At 44.6% G+C, this 17110-nt stretch overlaps 1 protein-coding gene across 2 annotated transcripts in view; it reads right to left on the bottom strand.

Moving 5' to 3' along the window:
• Positions 1-3075: 3075 nt before the first annotated feature.
• The window catches only part of B3GNT7 (UDP-GlcNAc:betaGal beta-1,3-N-acetylglucosaminyltransferase 7), a 30112-nt gene continuing 16077 nt past the window's right edge, over positions 3076-17110 (bottom strand). For both annotated transcript variants that reach the window (XM_081956127.1, XM_081956126.1), the window contains exon 2: positions 3076-7314. In XM_081956127.1, the coding sequence (XP_081812253.1) occupies positions 6123-7314 (1192 nt within the window). In that variant the 3' untranslated portion in view covers positions 3076-6122. The remainder of the gene's footprint in view (positions 7315-17110) is intronic.

The raw sequence follows: 17110 nt of genomic DNA, 5'->3' as shown, positions 1-17110 counted from the left end.
AGAGGGAGAGAGAAAGAAAAAGAAAGAAAGAAAGAAAAGAAAAGAAATATTTTGCTTAATTTTTCCTCCAGCCAGCATTTCTTCACTGGGTGTATAAGTCAGATTTCCATTGGCAAATTTTGGTTTACAACAGCGTTTCTCAATCTTGAACGGCTTGAAGGCAGGTGGACTTCAACTCCCAGAATTCAGTGCTGGCTGGGGAATTCTGGGAGTTGAAATCCACACACATTCAGCCCAGTGAAATACAGGGAGTCCTCGACAATTGGCCACCCTGATTTCTGTTGCTAAGAGAGACATTTGTTAAATGAGCTTTGCCCCATTTAACAACCTTTCCTGCCACTCTTATTAAGTGACTCACTGCAATTTAGAATTAAATAGAATATAAATTAGAATAGAATATAAATTAGAATAGAATAAAATAGAAATTAGAATGGAGTACAGTAGTGTAGAGTGAACAGAACAGAACAGAAATAGAAAGCAGAGTTGGAAGTGACCTTAGAGATCTTGTAGTCCAACCCCTTGCTTAGGAAAATGGTTGTCCAATCTCTTCATAAAAACTTCCAGTGTTAGAGCATTCACAACTTCTGGTGACAAGTTGTTCTACTGATTAATCGTTCTGTCAGGAAATTCCTCCTTAATTCTAGGTTGCTTCTCTCCTTGATTAGTTTCCATCCATTGCTTCTTGTTCTACCCTCAGGGGCTTTGGAGAATAGTTGTTCAGTTAGCAACATGATTGTTAATCCGACTTCCCCCTTGACTTCATTCCTCAGGTCACAAAAGTTGACCACATGACCCCGGGACACTGTCATAAATATGAGTCAGTGGCCAACTATCTGATTTTTGATCACGAGACCATGGGGACGCTGCAACGGTCGTAAAGTGTGAAAAACGGCCATCAGTCCCTTTTTTGAGTTGTAACTCCAAACAGTCACTAAACAAACTGTTGTAAGTCGAGGACCACCTGTACCAAGGGGCTATGTAACCATGGTGGGAGAGAAGGAGGAATTGGAATGTGGATTTTAAACATCAAGCATTCAAGCTGTGAGAACCAAGGTCACCTCAGCAAGTGTTTGCCAGACTTTCAAGACATCTCAAAACAAGGTTGCGACAATTAATTGGACAATGTGACCTGCACACATAGGAAGCAGGGAGGATTCCACACATTATACTGAAGGGTGGGGAATTAGCCAGAGCTGGTTTGGCTTTCGTGCTGTGCCGAAATGATGTACTCAATAAAGTTTAGCGCAAAGAGAGCCGGTCGTCTCGTCAGTGCTTGCCGAGTTGAGTTCGTCAATCAGATCCTTGACATCACGACATTAAGACTTGTTTTTTTTAAAACATCATTTTTTATTAAGAAACCAAAATATTAATAAATCCAGTTGTGTTCGTATATGCATCTTCACCACATCAAAGCAACACAGATCTTGTCACATATACACGGTACCCGCTATAAATAACATTCTTGTTGGTCGCAGATAGCTGTCAATTTAAAAAATAATGATGAGGATGATGAGGATGAAAGAACAAAGCAAATATGTGAATGTTTTCATAAATAGAGACCTCTGACCTGGTCAAATTAGCCTCTCAAACAAAATGGGGCCGTTCTGAAGAACGGAGTGAGAAAGGGGGTGGGGGGGGGAATCACAAATTAAAATTTCACAGTTGTGCACACCAATTGACCCAGAGAACTTGGGGGTTTCTTTTAAAGGTCAGCCCTGCAGTTGGGTCATTGAAACCATCCATTCAGAGAAAAATATTGTATTCCATACTCATCACACAATGCAATACCGAAATCAGGTACTAAAAGTGGTTCCATGTCAGGGTTTTGGGGTTTTTTTGCACACACAAGTGTGTAAGCACCGGTGGCTCTGCCACATTCGAGAGCCTCACGTTCTTTGCATGCCGTTCACAATCACACATGTGGGATCCACCTCCCCCCCTCCCCCAATGTTCAGTAAGGTCAGCTTGCTGATAGGTGGGGGAGATCCAAGCACCGGCTGACTCATCCAAACTTCAAAAAATTACCTGCAGAGTGAGTGAGTCTGTCTGTCTGTCTGTCTGAAATACAGAAGTTGGGCTTTGCGGAACAATGATTGAAATCAGTTAAGATTTCAACGATTGAAATCAGTTAAGATTTCAACGATTGAAATCATTTAAGATTTCAACGATTGAAATCATTTAAGATTTCAACGATTGAAATCATTTAAGATTTCAACGATTGAAATCATTTAAGATTTCAACGATTGAAATCATTTAAGATTTCAACGATTGAAATCATTTAAGATTTCAACGATTGAAATCATTTAAGATTTCAACGATTGAAATCATTTAAGATTTCAACGATTGAAATCATTTAAGATTTCAACGATTGAAATCATTTAAGATTTCAACGATTGAAATCATTTAAGATTTCAACGATTGAAATCATTTAAGATTTCAACGATTGAAATCATTTAAGATTTCAAATGGCCTTAATTTTAAAGCGAGGGTGTTCGACTTGGCAACTTTGAAGATATGTGGACTTCAACTCCCAGGATTCCCCAGCCAGCTTTGCCTGATTCTTTTTCTCCTAAAGTGGGAAGCGATTGCAGAGGAAAGGATTGCAAGAGAGTAAGCTATACCGGCTGGGGAATTCTGGGAGTTGAAGTCCACAGGGCTTACAGATGCCAAAGATGGACATCCCTGCTTTAAAATTAAGGCCGTTTGAAATCTTAAGGGATACTCTTCAACACCGTCATGAATTGTCCACCTGTCAAATGTGAATCTTCTTTTGGGGGAACAAAACACCAACACATTTTCAGACCCATCTCAATTGTCACAAGAGCAAACGGTGCCAGGGTTGATTCTAGCAAAAGAAGTTTGCAATTTGTGTCCTTTAATTGTGGATATTCAGAATATTTTAATGGCTCAAAATACTGAGCATAGCAAGATCTGAGAAAGAATCAGCTACGGAAGTCAAACAACCGATAAGCGGGCATGAAGTAAGTATGTGTCGCAGACAGAATACACTTCAACCGAGTCAGGACATATACAATCAATCATTGGAACAGCTCAATTAGTCTTAGCCTTAATTAGTTTTGGGAGGCTAAAGGGGTGGGGTGGCCCCAATGTTTACACCAAGGAATACTTCACTTATTTGGGGGGTGGGGATATGCAAAACCGATCTGCTTCTATTCCCACCTCTCTAAGACACCTTTGGGGAAAATAAAATATGTGCAGTTTTTCTGAAAGAAGAAAGAAAGAAAAAGAAAGAGAGAGAGAGAGAAAGAAAAAACATAGGAAGGGAAGGAGAGGGAGAGAGAAAGAAAAAGAAGGAAATAAGATAGATGATAGATAGATGATAGATCGATAGATAGATAGATGATAGATAGATAGACAAAAAGAAAGAAAGAAAGAAAGAAAGAAAGAAAGAAAGAAAGAAAGAAAGAAAGAAAGAAAGAAAGAAAGAAAATTGTAGGCATTTCACCTTTTCTCCAGATAAGGTGAGTTCTTTCTCAGCCTTAGCAATTTTAAGTCCATATTTATCTCATTTGCTAGTTAGAGAATGGAAGGAAGGAATAAAGAAAGGAGGGAGGGAGGGAGGGAGGGAGGGAGGGAGAAAGGAAGGAAGGAAGGAAGGAAGGAAGGAAGGAAGGAAGGAAGGAAGGAAGGAAGGAAGGAAGGAAGGAAGGAAAGATTTTGCTTAATTTTTCCTCCAGCCAGCATTTCTTTACTGGGTGTATAAGTCAGATTTCCATTAGCAAATTTTCTTTTACAACAGCGTTTCTCAACCTTGAAGGGCTTGAAGGTAGGTGGACTCCAACTCCCAGAATTCCATGCTGGCTGGGGAATTCTGGGAGTTGAAAGCCACACACCTTCAGGCTGCTTTCAGACAGCAGCAGGGTGACCATTAATATCAACAGAAAGGCTGGCCTTCTTGGGGACTCTTTGAACCCGGGGGCAGGGAGGGTGGAATTAAAGATTGCAAAGAGATCAAGAGGCTGCCACGGGTTAGCCCCCTCCCCATTTTCAACCTTGAAACCCCCCTCCCCACCAATCCCACAACTGCACCTCGGGGGTGTTTCCCAGCAATATGACTCCAAGAATTCTTTAGAAAGAGGGGAGGGGGAGGTCACTTGATCCTTGCAGGCAGCCCCTCCCCACCCATTTTTGCAATTCCAGAAAGCAAAGCCCCTCCCCACCCATTTCTGCAATGCCTACAAGGTCACTCCTCTGAGACACACACACAACACACACCATCCATCTTCTGGCCAACAGCTGTCCCCCATCGGCTGCGTTCAGAAACTCCTTTCACAAGATCGGGAAACGCCCGGCCTTTCAGACACACCTCAACCATGAAACTTGCCTTTGTAACACTATCAATAATGTCTCTCTTTGTGCCCGGGCTTCTCCGTCAGCCAGTCTGGCCCCCTTTGCAGGAGGAGGCCAGGAAGAGGAAGCATTTATCAGCTTGCGCCCATCAATCAGCGGCTGCCTTTCAGGGAGCTAAGGTTTATTTGCAGGAGGTGTGGCGGTGAAAGGGGGACAGGACGCTCCAAATTCTTTGTCCTCAAAACGGGGCAGCCCCGTTTGCGTCTGCGGGCCTCTAACCATGTCGTTCTGGACCAAGCAGGGATCGGGGCCCCACCTGAGAAGCAGTCCAGTCACAGGACCCAGAGTTTCACTCAACGACCAATGCAGCCATTTCTGAATTCGAAATGGTTGGGGATTCCACCATAGCTGACTGTGGCAGAATGGGAACAGCTCGCCGCGGCCAACTTGCCACAGCCAACTCGCCGCGGCCAACTCGCTGTGGGACAATTTAACAATTCGTGTATTTAAAGTAAATCAATAAATGTTTTGATTGCTATCGTTCACATGTCTTTCTATCCCTCTTTCCGAATCCTTTCTCTGACGATTCTATTCCACCATTTCTTCAGTATTAGTGTAACTCTTGTCCCGCGGCAAATTGGCCAAGGCGAAACGGCTGTGGCCGCAGCAGGTTGGCTCTGGTGAATTGTCAGAGACCCCACTGATTTAGGAGCCCGCTCCCACAAGATACTATGACAGGGATGGCGAACCTTTTCGGTACCGAGTGCCCAAACAGAACACACACAGGCTCCAGAGTGCCTCTGCCAGCCAAAACGGGCCATGGGGGAGACACATGAGGGTGCACTGTGGCCCATTTTCGGCCTCTCCAGCCTCCAGCAACACTTTGCCAGCCAAAAATGAGCTGCCTAGAAGCCTCGCAAGGCTCGTTTTTGGCCAGACGAGTGTTGCAGGAGGCCATGGAAGCCGAAAACAAGGCATGGAGACACCCCGTTTTGGCCAGCAGGGTGCTGCAAGAGGTGTCCATCCTCTCCCCTCCACCGGCCCGCGAAGGAGAATTACAATTTTGATCCGGCCCTCGAAGAAATCCAGTTTGACACCCTTGACCGAGAATTTTACCAACAGAAGAGATTTAGCTACTGTACCTTATTTTTTGTCAACAAAACAAATGTAGCAAAGCATACAGACTGGGGGTCCTCAACCCCTGCGCCACAACCTGTGTGGAACCGGGATGTGCAAGCGGCAGGCAAGCATATTTCCGCTTGCTCAAATGGAGCTGGACACATAGAACCACACCCTCTCCCCCTCGCCCACAGGTTTTTTTAAATCAGCTTTGGAAACACACACATACATTCTCCCCCCTCTCTCCTCCCTCCCCACTCTCTTTCTCACTCACACAAACATACACACACACAGAGCTAGAAATAAATGTCTTAGCTTTAGGACCAGCCTCTAGCTGTAAAGCACACCACAAAAAAGGGCACAAATAAAGGTGTGATTTTGCTCAACTGCCCAACGTGGGGTAGTCATCCTTCATCTCTCCCGGAATAGTCAATTCCCTTTCTGGCCATCGACTCCCCATCTCTTTGAGTTTTTTTCCAAACATCCTTCAAAAGTCCCACAGGGGAACAAATAAAATATGAAAAAAAAAAAAGACCTCCCTCCCCCCACTTTTCCAATTATTTCAACAAACCCCTCCCCTCCCCTCCAACACCATCGGTCGTTGTCGTCCTGCTTTCTTTCAACTTCATTAGAAAGGGGAGGTGGGGAAATTGGAGATTTTCCCCCAGGGTCTTTGGCCAAAATCGGGTGAGCTAAAGGATGTTGGCTTTCTGGGAGCAGGACAAATGTTTATGGACCAAATCCCACATGGTGAGCAGGTCAACTGGATGAAGTTTATGGACCACCAACATGCTTTTGTAGAAGCAAGGTTCGCGGTTCATTTTGCTGTTCTTGTTTTTCACCAGGCCAAAGGTTTTGAAGCCGGTGTGAGCTACGGGCGTCACCTTGAGGTCCTCCAGACACATCCCCAAGTAGACATCGTCGATGGGGTAGAGCTCCCGGTTTTCGGAGGCTTTGTGGAGACGCTTGGCCAAGGGCCCGTCCATCACGAAGCCCCCTCCGCCCGCGTAGGGTGGGTAGTAGGTCTTGCCATACAGAGAGTTGGGGATGTAGTATTTGTTTTCCTTCCTACGAATGGGCTTCGCTTTGAACAGCACGTCGCCCACAAAGAGGTCCCCTCCTTTCTGATCCTTGAGGAACTCCAAGATGTTCTCAGGACTCATGAAGACATCATCGTCGCCCTTGAAGATGTACTGGACCTGGTTACAGTAGATGTTGAACCACTTGAGGAAATGGACTTCCTTCAAGGTGAGGTTGAAAAAGGTATCCAAGAAGTCCCACTGCAGGATGTCCCCGTAGATCCGATCCTCGTACTCCAAGAGCTTTTGGTAGTTGGACCTCTCTTCTTCTTTGGAGGCAATGCCCAGGAGGAAGAGGGTCTTGATTTTTTTCCCCTCCAACACGCGCTCTTGACCCCACGTCCTCCGGATGGCTTCACGGCGGTCGTGTTGAGTGATGACCGACTTCACCACAATCAGCAGGTCAATCTCGCCGCGGCATTTCTCCGGGTGGTTGATGATGATGGGGAAGTAGCGACAGTGTCGGTAAAAGAGAAACTGTTGGAAGTGGGGCTCTAGGTTTCTGAACCACTCGTCCTTGGTGAAGTTCAGGTTGGCCGTGCAGTTGGTGGCGGTGACGTCCCAGGACGTCACCTCTTTCTTGGTGGCTACGACGGGCGGAGGAACCTCGCCTCCCTTTTTCCAGAAGTTGTTGGCGAGGGGCAGCACGTCATTCCTCTTCTGCGTTTTGAGCGGCTCTTGGGAGAGGACAGACTTCTGCGGCTGGGTCTGGAAGAACTGGTTGGGAACGCTGCCCTTTTGCAAGAGCGTCACGGTTACGATCAGGGCGAAGGAGAGAAAGACGGTCTTGTAGATGGTCTTCTTCCTGGAGGACAAACAGAGAGAAAAGAATCAAGGAAAAGGTCTACCAAAAACGTCACTGCAAACGCAGAATCCTAAGGATGGAAGGGAGCTCAGAGGTCATCTAGTCCAACCCCCTGCTCAAGGCAGAAGACCATATTATAAGATCCCCGGGTCTCTGCCGCACATGGGGGTGGGGCACATGCGTGCGCATGCAAGGGGGCATTTGGGGCCTCGCACAGCGCCCCTATGCCCTGTTTTGGCTTCCAGGTTGGTGCGGGAGGCCTTCCAGGCCCAAAAGGGGGCACAGGGACGCCGCACAAGGCCCCCCTGTATCCGTTTTGGGCCTGGAGAGCCTCCCGCACCAATCTGGAAGCCAAAAATGGGCGGGGGCGGTGGTGGTATCGCGAGCGCATGCGCAGGAGGGTCACATGCATGGGGGGCGGGGCACACATGGGGGTCACATGTGCATGCACCGGGGCGGGTACCCAATGCCAAAAAGGTTAGCCATTACTGGTACAGGGTCTCCTGCTTGAGGAGGGGCTGGACTAGATGACCTCCAAGATCTGAAATGGTCCAGAGACTCCTTGGCTTACAACAATTGGCTTAGTAACTATTCGAAGTTACAACAGCACTGCAAAAAGTGACTTACGAATGTTTTTTCACACTTAACAACCGTTGCATCAGTCCCACAGTCTCGTGTTCAAAATTCAGGTGCTTGGCCACTGACTCATCTTTATGTTTAAGTTAAGTTAAATTAAATTAGAAATTCAAGTAAAAGAGGGCAGATATGATATTATTGCCATTACAGAAACTTGGTGGGATGAAACTGACAAATGGAACATACAGCTAGAAGGATTTAAATTATTTAAAAGAAATAGACCAAATAAAAGAGGAGGTGGAGTTGCACTATATATAAGAAATAACTATGTCTCTACAGAAATAGAGCACAACAATAATGAGAACTATCTTGAATGCATTTGGGTCAATATTAAAGGTTGTGGGGGAAATGACATTGCCATAGGTCTATACTACAGGCCACCCAACCAAGCAGAGGAAGAAGATGAACTCTTTGCTAGTCAGCTAACTAAGGTATGTAGGAAGCACACCACAATAGTAATGGGAGATTTTAACTACCCTGACATCAACTGGGAAACAAACTCTGCACCAAGTGGAAGATCCAACAGGTTCCTAACAAACCTAGCAGACAACTTTGTTTTCCAAAAAGTAGAGAAGGAAACAAGGGGATCAGCCATACTGGACTTAATTCTCACTAACAGAGAGGAAATGATAGAAGGTGTTGAAGTCATAGGAACCCTGGGGGCAAGTGACCATGCAATATTGGAATTCAACATTATCCAAACACAAGTAGTAGAACAAAGTCAAACTAGAGTCTTGGACTTTAAGAAAGCTAATTTCAATAAACTTAGAGAGAGCTTGGGAAAAATTCCATGGATGAGAATCCTCGAGGGGAAAACAACTCAAGAAGCTTGGGAAATTTTGAAAAATGAGATTAGAAAAGCCCAGTCTAACACAATACCAATGAAGAAGAAAAACAACAGCTCCCAAAAGAAACCAGCATGGCTGCATAAACAACTATCTGACAAACTGAAAGACAAAAAAAGTAAGTATAAAAAGTGGAAGGAGGGGGACATAACTAAGGCAGAATATCAGCAAATAGCCCGAGCCTGTAAAGATGAAGTGAGGAAAGCTAAGGCTCACAATGAAGAAAGGCTTGCCACAAAAGTAAAAATTAACAAAAAAAGCTTCTTCCAACATGTTAAAAACAAGAAAAAAGTTAAGGAAACAATTGGTCCATTGCTAGGAGAAAGTGGCAAGAAGGTGACAAGCAACAGGGAGAAAGCAGAACTATTTAACTCATGTTTTGCATCTGTCTTTACACAAAGGGATAAAACAGTCCAACCTATCAAAAGCAGCACCACAAAATTAGGAACACAAATTGAAATAGGGAAGAAAATGGTAAGTGAGCACCTGTCTACCCTAGATGAGTTCAAATCACCAGGACCGGATGGATTACACCCCAGAGTTCTGAAGGAACTAGCAGACGAGATCTCAGAACCACTGAATTATATCTTTCAGAGATCCTGGAACACCGGGGAACTACCAGAGGACTGGAAAAGAGCTGATGTGGTTCCCATCTTCAAAAAAGGGAAAAAATTAGATCCAGGAAACTACAGACCTATCAGCCTAACCTCAATACCAGGAAAGATTCTGGAAAAAATAATCAAGCAACGAATTTGCGAACACCTAGAAGCAAACAAAGTAATAGCCAAAAGCCAACATGGATTTGTCAAAAACAGATCATGCCAGACTAATCTTATTGCATTCTTTGATAATGTGACAAAATTAGTGGACCAGAGGAATGCCGTTGATATAGTTTACTTGGACTTCAGTAAGGCTTTTGATAAGGTAGACCATAACCTACTACTAGATAAAGTAGAAGAATGTGGGTTAGACAGCATCACCACCAGATGGTTGGTAACTGGCTGACCAACCGCACTCAACGTGTAGTTCTCAATGGAACTGCATCTACATGGAGGGAAGTATGCAGTGGAGTACCCCAAGGCTCTGTTTTAGGCCCAGTACTCTTCAACATCTTCATCAATGATTTGGATGAGGGAATAAATGGGGAACTCATCAAATTTGCAGATGATACCAAGCTGGCAGGAATAGCCAACACTCCAGAAGATAGGCTTAAGATACAGAAGGATCTTGACAAACTTGAACATTGGGCACTATCTAATAAAATGAAATTCAATGGTGAAAAGAGTAAGGTTCTACATTTAGGCAACAAAAACGGAATGCACAGGTACAGTATAGGTGATACCTTACTCAGTAGTAGTAACTGTGAAAGGGATCTTGGAGTCCTAGTGGACAACCATTTAAATATGAGCCAGCAGTGTGCAGCAGCTGCCAAAAAAGCCAACACAGTTCTAGGCTGCATCAACAGAGGGATAGAATCAAGATCACGTGAAGTGTTAATACCACTTTATAATGCCTTGGTAAGGCCACACTTGGAATACTGCATTCAGTTCTGGTCGCCACGATGTAAAAAAGATGTGGAGACTCTAGAAAGAGTGCAGAGAAGAGCAACAAAGATGATTAGGGGACTGGAGACTAAAACATATGAAGAACGGTTGCAGGAACTGGGTATGTTTAGCTTAAGAGAAAGAAGGACTAGGGGAGACATGATAGCATTATTCCAATATCTCAGAGGTTGCCACAAAGAAGAGGGAGTCAAACTATTCTCCAAAGCACCTGAGGGTAGAACAAGAAGCAATGGGTGGAAACTAATCAAGGAGAGAAGCAACTTAGAACTGAGGAGAAATTTCCTGACAGTGAGAACAATTAATCAGTGGAACAGCTTGCCTCCAGAAGTTGTGAATGCCCCAACACTGGAAGTCTTTAAGAAGATGTTGGATAGCTATTTGTCTGAAACGGTATAGGGTTTCCTGCCTAGGCAGGGGGTTGGACTAGAAGACCTCCAAGGTCCCTTCCAACTCTACTATTGTATTGTATTGTATTGTAAGTTAAGTTAAGTTTATTAGATTTATAGACCGCCCCCTCTCCCCGAAGGGACTCGGGGCGGTGTACAGACATCTCAATAAAAAACCGTATACAAAAATAAATACCCATTAAATTCCCATAAAATCGAATTAAACAATAGGCTGTACAAAGTGATAAAAATTAAAAACAACCTAAAAACCCACCCCTAAAAATTTAAAATACAGACTTGAGGGACTAAACTGCGATTAGGCCAGGCCAGCTAAATTGAACAGGTGGGTCTTAAGCTTCTTACGGAAGGAGCGGAGGTCGGTGGTAGTTCTGATGTCCAGGGGGAGGTCATTCCAGAGGGTCGGGCCCATCACAGAGAAGACCCTACTCCTGGGCACCGCCCGCTGGCACTGCCTAGTGGACGGCACCCGGAGGAGTCCCTCTCTGTGAGAGCGGATCGGCCGAAGGGATGTATGGGGCAGGATGCGATCCCGCAAATAACTAGGTCCTGTGCCATGGAGCGCTTTAAAGATGATAGTCAGCACCTTGAAACGCACCCGAAAAGCCACAGGTAGCCAGTGCAGCCCGCGCAGGAGAGGTATTACGTGGGAGTACCTAGTAACTCCCACAATTGCCCGCACGGCCGCATTCTGAACCAACTCCCGAGTCCCTTTCGGGAGAGGGGGCGGTCTATAAGCGCTAAGAATAAATAAATAAATAAATAAATAAATAAATAAATAAATAAATAAATAAATAAACAAACTGCAGCCTTCGGGTGCATCTCAAGGGGAGCCCCATGTAGAGAGCATTACAGTAGTCCAGTCGGGACGTCACAAGCGCATGGGTGACTGTGTGGAGGGTGTTCCGGTCCAATAGGGGACGCAATTGGCGCACCAGGCGAACCTGGTGGAACGCCCCCCTGGCTACTCACCCCTCCTTGCCTGCCCCCCTGGGCTCTTTAGAGCCCCAACAGGAAGCAGTTGCTGGAGCTGAGCAGCCCCCAGGAGAAAGAGTTGGCAAAACAGCTCAGTTCAAACGGGATCTGACCGAGGAGGAGGCTCAGCGGAAGCACCTCACTGAGGACTAGGAGCATGGGCTTTCCAAGCAGAGGGAAGACCTGCGGAAGTGCAAGGCCAGGTGTCAGCACTTGGAGGCTCAGGTGGCTGAGATGATCAGCCAGTGCCAGGCCATGATGCAGCCCCACTGGAACGAGGCCCTCTGGCTCTTCCCCACCAGTGGCTCTTCCCTCCAGCCTTCGCCCAAAGCCCCCCACCAGGAGGCTGAAGCAGACCCCAAGTGGGAATTTCTGCCCCCCTCCGACCCCCACAAAAAGACCCCAAAGGGGGAGACTCTCTGCAGCCACACAAGCGTTCATTGCACGTATCCGTCCCAGGGGACGTAGTTTGGGGACCCCTGATTGAGTGCAATATAAAAAATGCAAATACTTTTTCTGCAGACCACCAAAATTTTCTCACAGACCACCAGTTGGCGACCGGTGGACTAAAAGGCCTCCAAGGTCCCTTCTCATTCTGTCATTCTGTTACACCGATAAATGAAATGCAGCATGGCAGGAGAAACCGACAGGCTACAAGGCCAACGTCCCTGCTTTGCAAGACACAACAGCCGTGGCAGAAGCTGTCCTCGGCAGGCTGCGATTTATGCCCTTCACCAAGCTGGCATCTTGCCCGAGCCGGTCCAATTTCCTCCCCGATTCCAGCTCGCTCCGCCATCAATTGCAAAGGGGTCGAAAAACAGTCAGGTTTCTGTTTGCAGACTGGGGCCTTTCCGCAAATAGAAGGGGGCCTGTTTCCAAGCAGGCAGCCCCCACCCCTCGCCACCCTCACCGTGCCCGGCAACAGGAAGGGGGGGGGGAAACTCACAGGGAAAGGGGTTTCCAGGCACCCAACCAGATTGTGCGGGGAAAATTAGCCGGGGAAGCCAGCCAGCCAACCCAGCAAAGAGCATTTCGCCTTTCATTCAGGAACACAGAATCGTAGGCCTGGAAGGGGCTCCAGAGGTCTTCTAGTCCAGCCCCCTGCTCAAGCAGAAGACCCTAGACCGAGGGTGTCCAAACTTGGGAACTTTTAAGACTTGTGGACTACAACAAGTTGTAGTCCACAAGTCTTAAAGTTCCCAAGTTTGGACACCCCTGCCCTACCATTATGCTACTTTTAAATAATGTTTTCCCCCCAAATTTTATCTCCAAAGTTAAAATACAAAATCCAAAAAGAGAAACACAAAACAAAGCAAAGCCAGGAAAAAAATGCGCAGAAAGACCAAGTAACAAATAGACAACTAGATTATCCCTCCAAGCTGCATATTGATAAATAGGCGGTATTTCAACACTACTGTTGAACCGTTATACAGGTAGTCCTCGACTTACAACAGTTCACTTTTAGTGACCACTAACTGATAACCCGGCATTGCACGGGTATTTATTTATAGGGGGAAAATGTCCGGACTGTACATAGTTTCTAAGGTTGGATTTTCCCCCTTACCAGAGGGAGCCCCCCCTTGTGGAGTAGTGTGAAGCCGTTACCATGTCAACTGCACTGCGCTGTACAGTAGAAGCCATTTTACGGCAGTACAGTAGAAGCTATTTTGAGGCACAACAGGCTGTATCTTAACAGAACACACACAGCAAAGGGTTTTAGGGGTGTCTTAACCCCCACAGTATTTGTTTCCAGAGGGTAAGTCATCTGTGTACCAAGTTTGGTTGAAATTGCTCGAGGCGTTCCAGAGTTATGCTAGAATGAACACACACACACACACACACACACACACACACACACACACACACTTTTAGATAGATATATAGATTTGAAGTTACTGAAAAAAGCGACAGGATAGTTTTTCGCAGTTATGGCCACATGATGACGTGAGCAAAATTCGGATGCTTGGAAACTGGTTCATACTTATGACTACCCAACTAGGTAACATCGCATGACAGTCATCATACTAGGATAATGTTACTTAGTTTGGTTAATGAAGCATCTGCCAGAAGACATCTCCGTAGACTTTTAGCTATCCAATTTGGGATGGACACCTTCGAATGGTGTGGGAGTGTGAATGGGTTTCCAGTAAAATTGCAGACTACATGAACCATTTTGCACCACTCAGGTGACTCTAAGGACATAGAGAAAACCTCCAAGTGGCCTCAACGACCCTCTAAAAAGGATGCAAATGACTTTCCTTCCCCTGCCTTCCTTTTTACTATTTAGTAAGTCTGCATTGCTATTACTATTAGCTTTCTCATCACCCATCTCCTCCCACTTATGACCGCAGGACTGTCGCTTTGTGGCCTGTATCCTTATGAGCACAACAATGATGAGAACTATCTTGAAGGCAAATGGAACATACAGCTGGAAGGATTTAAATTATTTAAAAGAAATAGACCAAATAAAAGAGGAGGTGGAGTTGCACTATATATAAGAAATAACTACGTCTCTACAGAAATAGAGCACAACAATAATGAGAACTATCTTGAATGCATTTGGGTCAATATTAAAGGTTGTGGGGGAAATGACATTGCCCTAGGTCTATACTACAGGCCACCCAACCAAGCAGAGGAAGTAGATGAACATTTTGCTAGTCAGCTAACTAAGGTATGTAGGAAGCACACCACAATAGTAATGGGAGATTTTAACTACCCTGACATCAACTGGGAAACAAACTCTGCACCAAGTGGAAGATCCAACAGGTTCCTAACAAACCTAGCAGACAACTTTGTTTCCCAAAAAGTAGAGAAGGGAACAAGGGGATCGGCCATATTGGACTTAATTCTCACTAACAGAGAGGAAATGATAGAAGGTGTTGAAGCCACAGGATCCCTGGGGACAAGTGACCATGCAATATTGGAATTCAACATTATGCAAACACAAGTAGTAGAACAAAGTCAAACTAGAGCCTTGGACTTTAAGAGAGCTAATTTCAATAAACTTAGAGAGAGTTTGGGAAGAATTCCATGGATGAGAATCCTATTCTATTCTATTCTATTATTCTATTCTATTCTATTTTCTATTCTATTCCCTATTCTATTCTATTCTTCTAATTCTATTCCTATTCCAAATCCTATTCCTATTCCTTATTCTATTCGATTCCTTATTCTATTCTATTCTATTCTATTCTATTCTATTCTTCTAATTCTATTTCTAGTCCTAATCCTATTCTTATTTATGATTCTATTCTATTTTCTTTCTATATTCTATTCTATTCCTTATTCTATTCTATTTTCTATTCTATTCTATTCTATTCTACTCTACTCTATTCTACTCTATTCTATTCCTTATTCTATTCTATTCTATTTTATTCTATTCTATTCTTTTAATTCTATTCCTATTCCTTATTCTATTCTCTTATTCTATTCTATTTTCTTTCTATATTCTATTCTATTCTATTCTATTCTATTCTATTCTATTCTATTCTATTCTATTCTATTCTTTCCCTTCCTTCCTTCGTTGAGGCACTTGGAGGTTTGCACCACTCAGGAGACTCTGAAGACACAGAGAAACCTCCAAGTGGCCTCAACGACTCTCTAAAAAGGCTGCAAATGACCAGCTTTCTCTGGAATGAGCACAAATCCTTCCATTCCCCACCATCCAAATCAGAGCCGAAGAAGCTTCGGGGATGAGAATCAAAACGTCTTCAAAAGAAAAAAACAAACAAGAAAGTCCAGTTGCCTCTTGGAAAAAAAAAGGCACCTTTGGGACTTTTATGCAATCAATCATTGTGCAAAGTTGGGAGTTTCGTTGTTCTGCCAACTTTGATAGCAATTTACTTCCTTTTATTCTAGATGTCTGAGGCCAGATAAAAGCCCTAATAAAAAGATAAGCGGTATTTCGCAGATTGGTGAAATTCTCCTTCCATCACCTTAATTCAGGATAATTGATTATTCTTGCTGTGTACCGAGACACAAAGGGAAATTAAGATACACCTGCAGGACATTTGCAGAGAGAAACTCAGATAAGGAATCCAGGTTAAGCATGTCACCAGTCTCAAAGGCCGTAAAATAGATTAAGCAGACTGACCTAGAGTTAATTAAAGCATATTTTATTACACTAATTGTTACAAAGGTAGCAAAGAGATTCAAGGAAATAATTTGAGGGGAAGCACCTAGAAGACCGGTACAAAGTCAGAAAAAAGTGCAATGAAAGAAAAACGCTTAATCACTCAAACTAATATAGGTAGTCCTCGATTCGAGCTTAAAATTGGTGTTGTTAAGTGAGATGTTTGTTAAGCATGCTCTGCCCCGTGCTATGATCTTCCTTGCCACTGTTGTTAAGTGAATCACGGCAGTTGTTAAAGCAGTCACACCGTTGTTAAGTGAATCCGGCTTCCCTCATTGACTTGGCTTGACAGAAGCATTTTTTTAAAAGGAGCTTTGAGTCTTTCTGAGCTGGTGTAACTATCACATCTGGAAAAGGCCAGGAGGAGGACAGGGAGGGGTATAATGGAAGTAAGGAAACACATTCCCCCCCCCCATTTGATTAGCCATCTTATTTATTGTGCGGTAGCTGCTAAAAAAAAAGCTAATACTACCCTTGGTTGTATCAACAGAGGCATAGAATCAAAATCATGTGAAGTGTTAGTTGTTGTTGCTAATTGCAAAGTCATGTCCAACCCATCGCGACCCTGTGAACAACATTCCTCCAGGCCTTCCTGTCCTCTACTATCTTCTGAAGTCCATTTAAGCCAGGGTTGTCCAAACTTGGGAACTTTAAGACTTGTGGACTTCAACTCCCAGAATTCCACAAGTCTTAAAGTTCCCAAGTTTGGACACCCCTGATTTAAGCTCACACCAACTGCTTTGGTGACTCCCAACAGCCACCTCATTCTCTGTCGTCCCCTTCTTCTTTTGCCCTCCATCGTTCCCAGCATGAGGCTCTTCTCCAGGGAGTCCTTCCTTCTCCTTAGGTGGCCAAAGTATTTAATACAATACAATAGCAGAGTTGGAAGGGACCTTGGAAGGGACCTTGCCTAGCCAGGAAACCCTGTATCGTTCCAGACAAATGGCTATCCAACATCTTCTTAAAGACTTCCAGTGTTGGGGCATTCACAACTTCTGTTCCACTGATTAATTGTTCTAACTGTCAGGAAGTTTCTCCTCAGTTCTAAGTTGCTTCTCTCCTTGATAGGAGTAACTGTGAGTGGGATCTTGGAGTCCTAGTGGATAACCATTTAAAGAGGAGCCAGCCGTGTGCAGCAGCTGCCAAAAAAGCCAACAGTTCTAGGCTGCATCAACAGAGGGATAGAATCAAAATCACGTGAAGGGTTAATACCACTTTATAATGCCTTGGAAAGGCCAC

The sequence above is a fragment of the Natrix helvetica genome (genome assembly GCF_964273705.1).
Source record: "Natrix helvetica genome assembly, chromosome: 5".
In the NCBI taxonomy this organism is placed as follows: Eukaryota; Metazoa; Chordata; class Lepidosauria; order Squamata; family Natricidae; genus Natrix; species Natrix helvetica.
This window is presented reverse-complemented; position numbering and strand designations above follow the sequence as displayed.